This window comes from Cynocephalus volans, chromosome 8, assembly GCF_027409185.1.
Source record: "Cynocephalus volans isolate mCynVol1 chromosome 8, mCynVol1.pri, whole genome shotgun sequence".
NCBI lineage: Eukaryota > Metazoa > Chordata > Mammalia > Dermoptera > Cynocephalidae > Cynocephalus > Cynocephalus volans.
In genome coordinates, this window is record NC_084467.1 from 46317687 (window position 1) to 46330374 (window position 12688).

General features: G+C 54.2%; 1 protein-coding gene across 1 annotated transcript; it reads left to right on the top strand.

Moving 5' to 3' along the window:
- Nucleotides 1–866: 866 nt before the first annotated feature.
- Nucleotides 867–9423, top strand: BSND (barttin CLCNK type accessory subunit beta). The gene is made up of 4 exons (XM_063105758.1): nt 867–1043; nt 6008–6102; nt 7805–8068; nt 9012–9423. The coding sequence occupies exons 1-4, from the start codon at nt 867–869 to the stop codon at nt 9421–9423; spliced, it is 948 nt and encodes a 315-aa protein (XP_062961828.1).
- Nucleotides 9424–12688: the final 3265 nt, after the last annotated feature.

A 12688-nucleotide genomic window follows, 5' to 3' on the forward strand; every position in this document is an offset into this window, starting at 1 on the left:
GACCTCTGCCCCACAGTAGAGGAGACAGAATCCAAACCCAGGCAATGTGCCTTGCCACCAGAGCCCGCACTTCTAACCCTCCTGCTACAGTAATGCAGTATTGTGCTGTGGCACACAGCCTCTGCTCTGCCACTTCTAGCTGTGTGACCTTGGGCAAGTTACTTGTCTGTGCCTCAGTGTCCTCATCTGCAAAGTGGGATAGTAGTACCTGCTTCATGGGGTTCCCCTTAAATGAGTTAATAGCTGTAATATGTTTACAATAGTGTCATGCACGTAGTCTCCATCCAGTAAATATGGGCTATTATTCCTGAACCCCAGATGGGAACATGTCCTGGAAGAGACTAGAAATTCTTCAGGACTCTAGAATGCCAGGCTGCGGGATCCTGGAATCCTCCAGCAACATTCTAACATCTTTTGGCTGCAGAATTGTACCCTGCTTCCCATGGCTGGAAGGCGTGGGGCTGCCTGTCCACCCAGCTCAGCCCTACACTAGGCCAGTCAGGTGATGTTCAAAGCCTGGCTGGGGCCCAGCCCCTGTAACCTCCCCGCTCCCTCCCCTGCGTCCTCCCTCACTCAGATTTACACACACACACTCCAGGCCAGCAGGCCCAGAGGGACGATGAGAGGGCAGGAGTGAAGGTGGATGGGTGCACGGGTCCATTGAAGCGTGCCGCCCTGTTGAGCCGGTGGGCCCGGGGATGAGAGCTGGACCCAAAGGGATCCTGCCCTCCCTTTAACTCTAAGCATTGATTTGCAGTGACCCCAGAGCTGCATGCCTCCCTGTGTGAGCCTGTCTGGGTGTTTACGCTGGATTGCCGACACCCCGTCTGCTGTGGGAGCACAGGCCAAGGCCTGGCCGGGCAGCCATGGCTGATGAGAAGACCTTCCGCATTGGTTTCATTGTGCTGGGGCTTTTCCTGCTGGCCCTTGGGACATTCCTCATGAGCCATGATCGGCCCCAGGTCTACGGCACCTTCTATGCCATGGGTGGTATCATGGTGATCGGGGGAGTCATCTGGAGCATGTGCCAGTGCTACCCCAAGGTAGGTAGGGGTGGGGCTGGGTGGGGCCTGGTTGGCTGGGGCCAGGGGCCAGGAGGGCCAGTGGCTGTGCCTCAATTCCATTCATCAATCCCCCACCCTTCAATTGTCTTTTCATTAGTCCTGTGTTGACTCCCTGTTTCTTCTCTTTGCTCTCCTGGGCATCCATCCATCCATCCATCCACCCATCACTTATCATAAAGGTTGATCAGAAGCCCCCTTGATCTGCAGCCCTGAACCAGACACCATGGGGGAGACACAATGAGACACAACACACTATCCATGTGCTTGAAACACAAGTTAATGGGTGCTTCCCTCCTGCCAGGCACTCCTGCTTTCATGGGGCAGTTCAGCCCTCATCTTGAGCTTTTTGGTACCTTCTATCGTTCCATTTTATAGCGGAGCAGGCTGAGGCTCAGAAAGGTGAGGTCCTGTGGTGAGCGGCAGAGTTTAGATTGGAGCTCAGCTGTGTGTGACTTAAAGTGTAGCCCCCAACCTGGGGTCCTCTACCCTTGTGTCCCAGAGCTGCTGCGAGTTCTGGGGTGGGTCAGCTCTAACTTTGATGCCGTGCTGGGGGCAGTGCTCTGTTTTCTGGAGTCTTGATGTATTCCCAGCCTTATGAGTGATTTCGTGATGGGAAGAGCATTGGTTTGGGAGTTCCAGATTCTAGTTCCAGTTCTGTCCCAGACTCTCTGTGTGATCTGTTTTTCTGAGCCTTAGTTTTTTTAATCTGCAAAATGGGGCCCCAAGCCCCTATTTTGCACAGCCTTGCCAGGTTGTTATGAAGATCAGAGAAGAGATGGGATATAGGAATATTCTGTAAACTGTATAGTGTTATATTTAGGTGAAGGGCTGCCACTATTACGAATGGATATATTGGGAGTTGTAAACCTTCATTGCCCAAAGAGGTTGAGTGACTGTGCCAAGGTCACACAGCTGGTCAGAGACAGACCCAGGGAGACAAGGAGAGAAACATGGATTCGAACATGGGCTCCATCTCTAACTGCCTGGGGGAAGCCCCTTCCCTCTCTGAGCCTCTGTTTCCTCATTTGTGTACCTTAGGAGTCAGGATGATGGGGTGGGAAAGGGGAGTACATCCGGGGGCCCTGCTGGTCCTGACTTCTAGGGCTCCAGGCGCAGGCAGCCCCCAGCACCCCCAGTGCCCTCCTCTCCTCCCACCTGGGTGGCTGTGCTTAGGGGTTCAGGGGAGAGGGAGGAAGTTCCTGGGGCCTGGGCAGGCTCTCCACGGCCCTGCCCCCTCTGCGGGTCTGGCCTAGGCTGTCAGTGTGTTTGGTGCTGGGGCAGTCTGGGCTGGTTTATGGTCATTTACCAAGCAGTTTACAGTCAACTTGCCTCTGTCTGTGCAATGCTCTGAGCAGAGGTCACTGGAAGAAGAGGTCCTTGGGGCTAAGGCCACTCATGGCACCACTGCCATCATAATCCTCCTCCCAGTGAGGAGCCTGGGGGACAGCAGGCGACAGTGGGGGTATGGAGGGGAGCACCCTTCTTGCCCTCTCCCTTAATCAGAGGTGGCTCTGGGGTGGTGGGCAGAGCGACCAGAGTGGCCGTGGGGGGTGGGGAGAAAGCGTATTGCTTGGTATTAATGAGTAACTGTTGATAGATTCACGTGTTCGTGTGCTGTGGTGGCAGCTGGCGGGGTGGAAACGGCACATGTTTTAGTTCTGACAGGCCTAGATTCAGATCCCTGCTCCCTCATGTCCTACTTCTATGACGCTGGCAGAGGGAGTCCCCCCACCCTGAGCCTTGCATGGCCGAGTGGGAGAACCAGTGGGGTCTTGTGTGGGGGCGGGGGCTGGCATCGTGCCTGGCACAGAGCAGATGGGAAGGCACTGTTCTCAGGGGTGGTATTTGTGGCACTGGGCTGGTCTCTGTGTGTGCATGCAGGTGTGTATGGACTGGTGTGGGTCTGTGTGTGTGTGTGTGTGTGCGCACATGTTTCAGGTATGCAGGCTGTTAGAGCCAGCGCAGGTTGGCTCCACTGAAGGAAGGAAGGACAGAGTGTTGTAAGGAAGATGCTCAGGGGTGAGGCTCCCTGAGTAGGCCGAGAAGGTGTAGGTTAAGTAGAGGTTCCCCAGGCAGAGAAGATGGGGAAAGATGTTCCAGGCAGCAGAACAGCATGATCAAAGACGTGCAGTGAAAGCATGAGGCAAGTGGACCACCGTGGCTGCTGGAGGTGGAGGCAGGGGGTAGAGGTGGGGACGGGTGGGCTCGCTCCTCTGGGCCTGGGATGCCATGCTAAGGAATTTGGACCTTGCCCTTTAATTGATGGGACAAGAGAGGGACATGACCAGCTTTGCAGTTTGAGAAAGTTATCAGGCTGACATTCAGAAGGAGGAAGGTCTGGAGGCAGCCAGACCAGTGGGGAGGCTTCTCCTCTGGTCCAGGTGAGAGATGATGGTTGTCTGGACTAAGGCAGAATTTGAACCCAAGGCTGCAGGAACTGAGAAGACATTTCCAGTTCACCACTCATAGAGAACCTGCTATGGCTGGGCAGAGCACCAGCACTTCCGCCTAGGTCAGCTCACTGAATTTCTAAAGTAGACCTGGACACATTTGGTGGTCAACTGGGGCTCAGCATGAGAGAGGAGGAGGGTTCTGGGTAGGCCTCGTTGTGGATGCTAAGCCCCATAGCTGAGATGGAGCCAGGGAGCTGCGAGAAGGCGAGGAGTGTAGGAAGAGTAGGGCCTCTCCCTGTCTGCCTTCAGCCTCTGCGCGCAAGTCCCCATTCCCCACTCCTGCCTGCTCTGCTGGAGCCCCTACCAGGACCCTGGCCGGTGGTTAAAGGATCTGTCCTCTCCGTGGGCCTTCCTCCCTCTGCTCCCTCCCTCTGGGGACCTCTCAGTGTTCTGTCTGAACACACGTCTGACTGCGTACTCTCCTGCTGACGACTCCTCCAGGAGTTCTCCCTGCTTCTGCAAGCCTCCCCCTTGCTTCTGGACAAAGGCTGAGCTCCTTAGTCTAAGGTTCTGGGGGTCTCCATGGTCTGATCTCCCCTCTACAGCTCCAACTCCACCTGTCTCTCCTTATCAGAGGACTTGTGTTCTAAGAGGCTACATCCTCTTCTCCTTCTCCAGGCTCCTCATAATGGTGATGATAACTATGATGATGACAGTAGTGATGATGATGGTGATCACGATGGTGATGACATTGATGGTGAGGATGGTGATGGGGATGATGATGTTAGTGATGGTGATGGTGATAACACTGATGGTGATGATGGTGACGATGATGCTGCTGCTGGTGACTGGCCCATGAGGTAATGAGGCAGAGGAAGAGGCAGCTTCTAGGAAGTACAGAGCCAGCTGGCAAGTGCAGGGCATCCTTAGTGGGGATTGAAGACGCCCAGGCCCTGCCTTATTTCCAGATATCTGGAGGAAACTCTCCCCTCACTGGAGTTCTACCAACCCCTCCAACCATCACCCCATTCCCCCCATCAAGATGGAGCTTTCCTGGTGCAGACAAGTGTCTTCTACTCACTGCACTGGATGGGAAGGGAAAAAGGGGAGTGTTATTTATGGACCTGGTATAAGACAGTAGCGTCTCATCAAATATTTATTGAAAAAATTTTGGACTCAGAGAAGTCAGGTGCCTTAATCTTCAGTAGCATCAAGTTATTTACTGAGCAGTTACTATGTGCCAGGCACCATGCTGGAGGATTCCTTATACATTATCTCATGACTCCTCAGGCAATGCTAGGAAATAGGTATAATTAGCCTCATTTTTAAAAACTGTGGTAAGATCTACCTAATATAAAATTTACTGTCTTAACCATGTTTAAGTGCACAGTTCAGTGGCATTAAGTACATTCACATTGTTGTGCAACCAATCTCCAAAATTCTTTTCTTCTTGCAAAACTAATTGGATCCGTGAAACAATTCCCCTTCCCCGCCTCCCTCTAGCCCCTGGCAAGCACCATTCTGCTTCCCATCTCTATGATTTTGACTACACTAGGTACCTCAGATAAATGGAATCATGCAGTATTTGTCCTTTTGTGACTGGTTTATTGCACTTAGTGTAATGTTCTCAAGGTTCATTCATGTTGTAGCATGTGTCAAAATTTCCTTCCTTGTTAAGGCTGAGTAATATTCCATTGCATGTATATTCCACATTTTGTTTATCCATTCATCCATCAATGGACACTTGGGTTGCTTCCACCTTTTGGCTACTGTGAATAATGCTGCTATGAACATGGGTGTGCAAGAGTCTCTTCGGGGCTAGCCCCGTTATACAGGAGAGCACAGAGAAGCTCTTGGAGGAGGGATGACCCTCCTGGGGCTCACAGAGAGGACCTGGCAGAGAGAGGAAGGATCCCAAACTCCAAGAAGGCAGAGCTCCTTCTGCTTCAGTCCACTGCCTTCTTTATGACCTGCCTTCCCCTCCACCACCCAGCGCTCACCTCCTGGTGCTGGACTTGCAGACACCTCGTGATCCTTCAAAGTTCAGGGACAGGGGCTGGTGGGCACAACCGCAACCATCCACTTCAACGTCCCCCACTGTAGCCTCTGTGCCAAGAAACACATGATAATGACCTCCTGCTCACTCATTCACCAGGTGTGGATGGAGCATCTACTACATGTCAGGCATGTGCTGGGCACTGGATGAAGACCCTGGGAAGTGACAAGACGTGAGCTCCCCAGGGCAGGGTTATTTGTTTCTTTCACTCACCACTGCCACTTAGTCCCTAAAAGAGGGCCTGCACACAGTAGGTGCTCAATAAATATTCAGCGAAAGAAGAGCCGGGGTGGGAGCAGGATCCCTCCACCCACTGGTGCTGCGCCCTGAGTAGGCCCCTCCACTGCAAGGGAGGCTCTCCCGGCCCTGGCTTCTCTCCCAGGTGTGTGGAGAGTTTGCGGATGCTCTGGGAGAGCAGCAGCTAAGGGCATGTAGGGCAGCCAGCCCCCTGCCCTGGTCAGCTGCAGAGAGGCTGTCTCCCCTTTGCCCTGCAGATTGCCTTTGTACCTGCTGACTCTGACTTCCAGGGCATCCTGTCCCCGAAGGCCCTGGGCCTGCTGGAGAACGGGCTTGCTGCCGAGATGAAGAGGTAGGTGCTGGGCCCACAGGGCAGGGGCACTGGGCCCCACAGGCCAACCTGCCCTGACTGAGGAGGGTGGAGGGAGAGGGGTGGGAGGTCTAACTAACAGACTGGCAGGCAAGGCCACCATCACCTGCCCTTGCTCCAGGTTCCAGCTTTGCCTTCCCACTTCCTGAGAACGTACCTTTAGAAGTCATGGGTTGTTTTGAACTCCCAATTCTGTGAGTTAGGCATTGTTATTCCCATTTTACAGATGAGGAACCCAAGGCTCAGGGAGTTTGCCTTGTCAGGGACAAAGTCCTGCACTGAATACAGGTTCTCAGTGAAACAGAAATCATACAGTAAAACTATGAAAAATACACTTTGCCCCATCTGTAGAATGGGGATACCAACAGTACTTATCTCCTAGGGCTTGGGGGAGGGTTAAGTGGGGTAACATGTGCAAAGTGCTAAGAACAGGACCTGGCACACAGGAGGTCTTCCGTAAGTGCCTTCTGTGTGCCGAGACTGGGTCGGGCACTTAGCACCCTCATCCCCCCACAGTCTTCATAGAAACACTGTGAGGTGGCAGGTGTTAGGCTCTTTATGCACAGGTGGAGCCTGAGGTTCAGAGAAGTGCAGTCACGAGCCCCAAACCTCATAAGGAGTCAGTGTTGGAGGCGGGACCTGAGCTCAGGCCTGACCTGGCCACAGACTCCCTCCCTCCCTGGGGAGTCAAGCCCTGGCTCACCAGGGCACAGCCAAGAGCATTCCGGCCTGGTGAGGTGGTGGGACCAACCAGCTCCCTGGGCTGTGACTCCAAGCTCAGAAGGCTGGGCTGCATGTCCCGAGTTTGTCGGGGCTCAGGGACTCTCTCTGCTTGGGGGCGGGGGTGATAATGGCGCTTTCTGCTCCTGGCATCCCAGTGGGAATGAAGTGATGAACTGTGGGTGGAGGTGGGGGCCAGCCCAAGCCCTGCCTCAGTGCTGTTACGTGGGGTGGGCTACCATCACAGAGCCGGGGCTCCAGCCACCTTGGGTTCTGGGTTCTTCCCTGTCACTTCCCAACTGTGTGACCATGGGCAAGGGACCTAGTCTCTAAACCTCACTTTCCAGAGGGACTGTAGCATGGCGATAGAGAACATGATGCCCAGAGCCCCAGTGCAACCACTTGGTGTCTGTCACCCTGGGTACAAGCCCATTAGAGTCCCTGTGCCTCAATTTCCTCACAGTGTCTCCTGGAGTTAAGGTGAGGATTAGATGAGCTAACCAGCAGAGACTGACAGGCAACGACACCCAAAAGCTGTGACCATTACTGCCGATGCGTCCTTATCTGTATGGTGGGAACGATAACTTCTGCCTCGAGGCGCTGTTGAGACTAGCAGGCGATGAGCATGAGGCCGTAGCCCGCTGCGTGGGAGCCGGCAGACTCAGTGCTAGCTGGTCATCATTTGTGACTGCTCCTCGTGGTTAACTTTGCAGACACCAAGTGAAGGGAACACTGGATTGAGAGTCAGACTCAGGGTCAGGCTGGAGCTCTGCCACTTAATTTACTTACCTTGGGCTTCCTCTTCCATGAAATGGGTACAGTGACATCCCCAAAAGGCTTCTTGTGAGGTTAGGGAAGACCACATGACCAGAGCGAACAGGGCAGGGAGGACACTGCTGTTTGTTGAGTGAATCTTCGCCCACCTGCCTGTTCTCTCTCCTGCTCTGCCTGCCGTGCCCCTCAGCCCCCAGCCCCCCTATGTCAGGCTGTGGGAGGAAGCCGCCTATGACCAGAGCCTGCCCGACTTCAGCCACATCCAGATGAAGGTTATGGGCTATAGTGAGGACCCCCGCCCCCTGCTGGCTGCCAAGCCGGGACAGCTGAAGCTAGGAACCAGCGATGGAGGAGAGGGTGGCCCTCGAGACGCTCAGGCCTGGATGGACGCTGCTGTGGTCGTCCACAGGGGCTTGGAGGAGAATGAGGGAGAGAGAAACCCAACTCAGAGCAGGTGAGTGTGCAGAGCTCAGGAGTGGGGATGCTGCCTAGTTCTGGGGTATAGGAGGAGAGGGGTGAGGGACTGCTGACAGGTGGTTGAGGACATTTGAGAGTAAGCAGAGGGCAGTGGAGGGTGCAGGACACTCTGAGAGGCAGCAAGCACAGCAGACAAATGTGTACGGGCTTGGAAGTCAGGTGGGCCTGGGTTCAAATCCCAGCTCCTCTGCTGTGTAACCTTGGCAAGTTTCTTACCCTCCTGAGTCTCAGTTTCCCTACATGGTAATAATCATTCCTCCTACACAGGGTTGTTGTGAGGTCTGGGTCAATGCATATGGTAGGCCCTTGCTCTCTCTGAATGCTTGTCATGAGTAGCAGGAGCCGGGAGCCAGAGGACCTGAGTTCAGATCCTGGCTCTGCTGCTGACCTGCTGTGTGACCTCAGGCAAGTCACTCCCCACCCACCCCCTGCCCCATCTGTCAGTGAACTGAGTTCCTCATTCATCCATTTATTTATTCTTTCATCAACAATACTGGGCATTTCTGGCCCTGCCAGACCTTGACTGGCCCCCTTTCAGGAGCTCCCAGTCCAATATGGGAGGCAGACAAGGGACAGAAGGACATGCTGGAGTGGCTGGTGTTGTGAGGGACCAGAGGAGAAGCACAAATGGTTGGAGAAGCGGATGAGTGACTTGGTTTGGAGAATAACATAAGAATAGCCCTGTTTCTTGAGCATCTATTGTGTGCCAGGCATCGTGCAAAGTGCTTTGCACATATTATCTGCCATAAACCTCAGAAACAACTGCAGGAGGGAATACTGTCATTTCCCCCAATTTACAGGGGAGGAAACAGGCTCAGAGAGGTGAGCTAACCTATCCTAGGCTTGTAGCTAGTGGCTGGGACTTAGAACCGAGCAGGTTGACTCAGCTGCCCTCTCCCTCACGGTCTTTACCCCGGCAGCCCCCCAGCCTGTCCCCAGGGCCCTGCACCCTTGGCCTCCTTCCAAGATGACCTGGACATGTGCTCCAGCGAAGGCAGCAGCCCCAGCCTGTCTCCACCTGATGGGGAGGAACCTCACACCCCAGCACAGGGGCCCTGGGCCTGCAGATGCCCACTGGACCGCTTCCATGACTTTGCCCTGATTGATGACACCCCTGCGTCGGAGGATGCGTCCCCCGAGGGGCAGCCCCGGGAGGTAGCCCTGCCCAACAACTGGCAGCAGTGCCCGAAGACAAAGGAGGAGGAGACTTCAGACACAGGTGCAGAGGAGCCCAAGGGGGAAGAGGAAGACCTGTACTATGGGCTGCCAGACAGCCCCGGGGACCCCCTCCCAGATACGGAACTGGGCTTGGAGCCTGACACACGGGACTGAAATGGAATTGCTCTCAAGTTCCTAGCCTGGCACTGCTGTTAACCCCTGTGTGACCTCACAGGGCGTCAGTTTCTCTATCTGCAAAATGGGTTTATAATGGAGGTTCGAATGAGGTGGGGGGCCCACGGGCATTTTGAGAACTGTAAAGAAATGCACAGGGAGGGGATGATTGCTGTCGATGGACTGTTGCTCTTCCAATAGCTAGTTTTCTTTGGAAAAACCTTTGAAGGTAAAATATGACTCATTGAGGAGATTTGCAGCAACTGGGCCCCTCAAGAGCCTTTCCCACCTCTCCTCAAAGCTGGTCTCCAACGGGGACCCTTCTTGGTGCTACTCCTGGGCCTCTGATCCTTTGTGAAGGCCTCTCAGGGTTTCTGTTCCTACTGAGCCTTTTAGTCCACCTGGCAGGTGGCATGATCCATCTTTGCTCAGAGCTGAGCACGTCTCCTCCCACCCACATCCCTCCTGTGGCTCCCATAGCTCCTTCTCCAGGAGCGACACCTACCGCAACCGCTCCTTCTGGCCTCCCGACTTTGTCCCTGGGCAGAGCCCCCATTCTCTCTGCTACTCCACTTCACAGCCCAGTCCCCACCTGCCCCCCATCCTGCTGCTCATGCCTTTGCCCGCGCCCTTCTCCTCCACCAGGATGCCCTTGGCTCCCTTGCCCTCTTGGAATTTGTGCTCATCCTTCAAACCCTTGCACTGATGACCCTCCCCTGGAGGCTTTTCCTGATGTCACCACCTCCTGGAACGAGGTAGTCCTTGCTCTTCTGTGACGCCTCTTGTCCTTGGGCACTTCTCACTGTGGCACGCCTGCCTGCCTGCCTCCTGCTCAAGGGTAGCCTCTTGGCTTTGCTGACCTTGGTATCTCTGGTGCCCAGCCCAGGGCTGGCCCAGGATCGGTGGTCATCAGGGGTGTGCAGGACTCGCCAGGACCAAGAACCTGCGCAGATAACATCACCCTTGCCCACTTCCCCAGCTCTTAGACTCATAGCGCTTTTACTCTCTGGCACTCAAACGTCTAAGTGGCCTGTATATAATCACAAAGCCAGGCAAAAAGCCCCAGAGTAACACTGCTTCCTCACTCCCCACCGCCACTCCTCTCCCCTCCCTTCAGAGTAAACTTGCATTGGTTTAGGGTTGTGGGCACAATCGAGCTTCCTGGTGTTAGTTCAGTTTGAATCAGGAGGCATTTACTGAGCATCTATGATGTGCCAAACACTAAGCTGGGATCTCTAGGGAGAGAGAGACACAAACTAGTTGTGCGGTCCTTGCCCTCAAAGGGTTCACAATCTAGTGAGCTTGATTTCTTGTGAGAGACAGAGCACAGAGCAGAGGCTGAGGCAGGAGCAGAGAAGTAAAAAACCAACACAGCAGAGGCAGCAAAGTGACACCCACGCAACCCCCAAGGCCATCGAGTGCAGTGGCAAATAGTTCTGCTGTCTCAGCAGCCCCTGAAGGTATCACTGTATTATAGTTCACAGAGTGACACATTATGCTGATCTCTGGAAAGCCCCTCTGTGCCCCAGCCCAGGGATGGTGACAGCCATGGAGAAAAGGGCAGTGACACTGCCTCGAACCAGGTCTGTACTCAGGGCTTGTACCCTGGGCACCTGAGAGTGGGAGACCTTCATCTGGGCTGGGCCTCTGGGCTGAGGTCAGGGGTCCTGGCCAAGGGAAGGAGATACCCCCGTGCTGGGTCAGAAGGCTCACCTCCTGAGTACACTGCCTCTTCTTTCAAGGTCATTTCTACCTCTGTAGTGAAGGGTGCCAGCGGGCACATCCTCTCTGCCGGTGTGACCAGGAACAGGTGTCACTTGGCTGAGTCTTCAGATGGTGTGATGTGTAGCATGCTCCTGTGCTCTGTCACTAAGGCGGGGAAGCCTGTGACCCACATCAGAGAGAGCCCAGCACCCATGGCTAAATAAAAAGTTTTTGACATTTAAAGGAGTCACCTTTACTCACCAGCAAATTCTTTTGTGTAACACCACCCATTCCCCCTCTGGGCAGGATAAATGGGCATCGCGCCCAGCTAGCCCCGTGGGCCCTCTCTGGAAAGTGAATACCAATCACGGTGGTGTGACTGTGGGGGCAGCCGTGTGGTGCTGAATGTCAGGAGTGGCCCCCATGCCCCTGAACCATAACTAAGGCAGGAGCTTGGACATAAACAAGAGACTCTGGCTGCCAGACCTGCCAGCAGAGAGATGCTAGCCCTGTCCCTGGGTGGTCCTCAGTGGGCTCGGGTCAGTGGAAAGAGATGGCGCCCCACATTTTGCTGCATGATGGGGACCACATGCCTACTACCCAGGATGCCTGCTGTCTCTGCTTAGTTACAAGCAGTGCACCCTTTCACTCTCAAACATACCCCATTGGGGTGATAAATGATATTTTCACCCACCAGCTCTGTGACCTTGGGCAAGTCTGGTTATTGCTGTGGACCTCAGTTCCCTCATGTGCAAGCGGGAGATGATGTACCCATGTCTCTGAATCTTGCAGGGGTTGTGTGGTGGGGGTATTTGATGGGATCCACCTGTCAATGCCCAGCAGCCAAAGACCACCAGGAGCACACTTGTAGTTAACAAGTTGGGTATGTCACCTGTCTCAGTAAGGGGAACAAGCAACACGGGAAACCACACAGTGTCTCTGAAAGAGGGTGCTAGAAAGGACTTGAGCTTGTGTTAGGTGATTTGGGGAAGGGTTTTAAGGAATTGGGACTTTGCCCCAGATTGGATGCTGTCAGAAGACAGGGCTAATTCTGTGACAGGGCAGCTTCATCAATCTTATCTAGGAAGAAGGAAGACTAGACCAAAGCTAAAGCTGTAGCTGGCAAAGCAGCAGTGGTCATCCTAGAGCCAGAGGAGGGGTGTTGGGTCATTTTTGTGGTTTGGACAATGTTCATGTTTTGCTGTGCTCAGTCGTGACTACCAAGTGGTTTTGATTTGTTTGGAGAACTGGGCTGCTGTTCTGAGGTCTCACTGCTCAGGGGGTCCTCCCCTGGAGCCTACTGGTGACTGTGGGGAGGTGTGGGGTAGGAGTGGAGTGTGCTGTGGATTGCATTGGAACGGAAGGGTCTGCAGCTTTTAAGTGTGAAGAGCAGGGGCAGGTGACTGATTCCTTCAGCTCTGGCCATTCCGAGCTCTGTGATCTGCCTCACAATGTATGACAGCGCCTGAAATCCCACCATTGGGCTTCATTCCCTTGGCCTTGCCAACTTTCAGTCTCCTTCAAGAACACAGTGCCTCTGGGATATCCCCTTCAGTTGGTT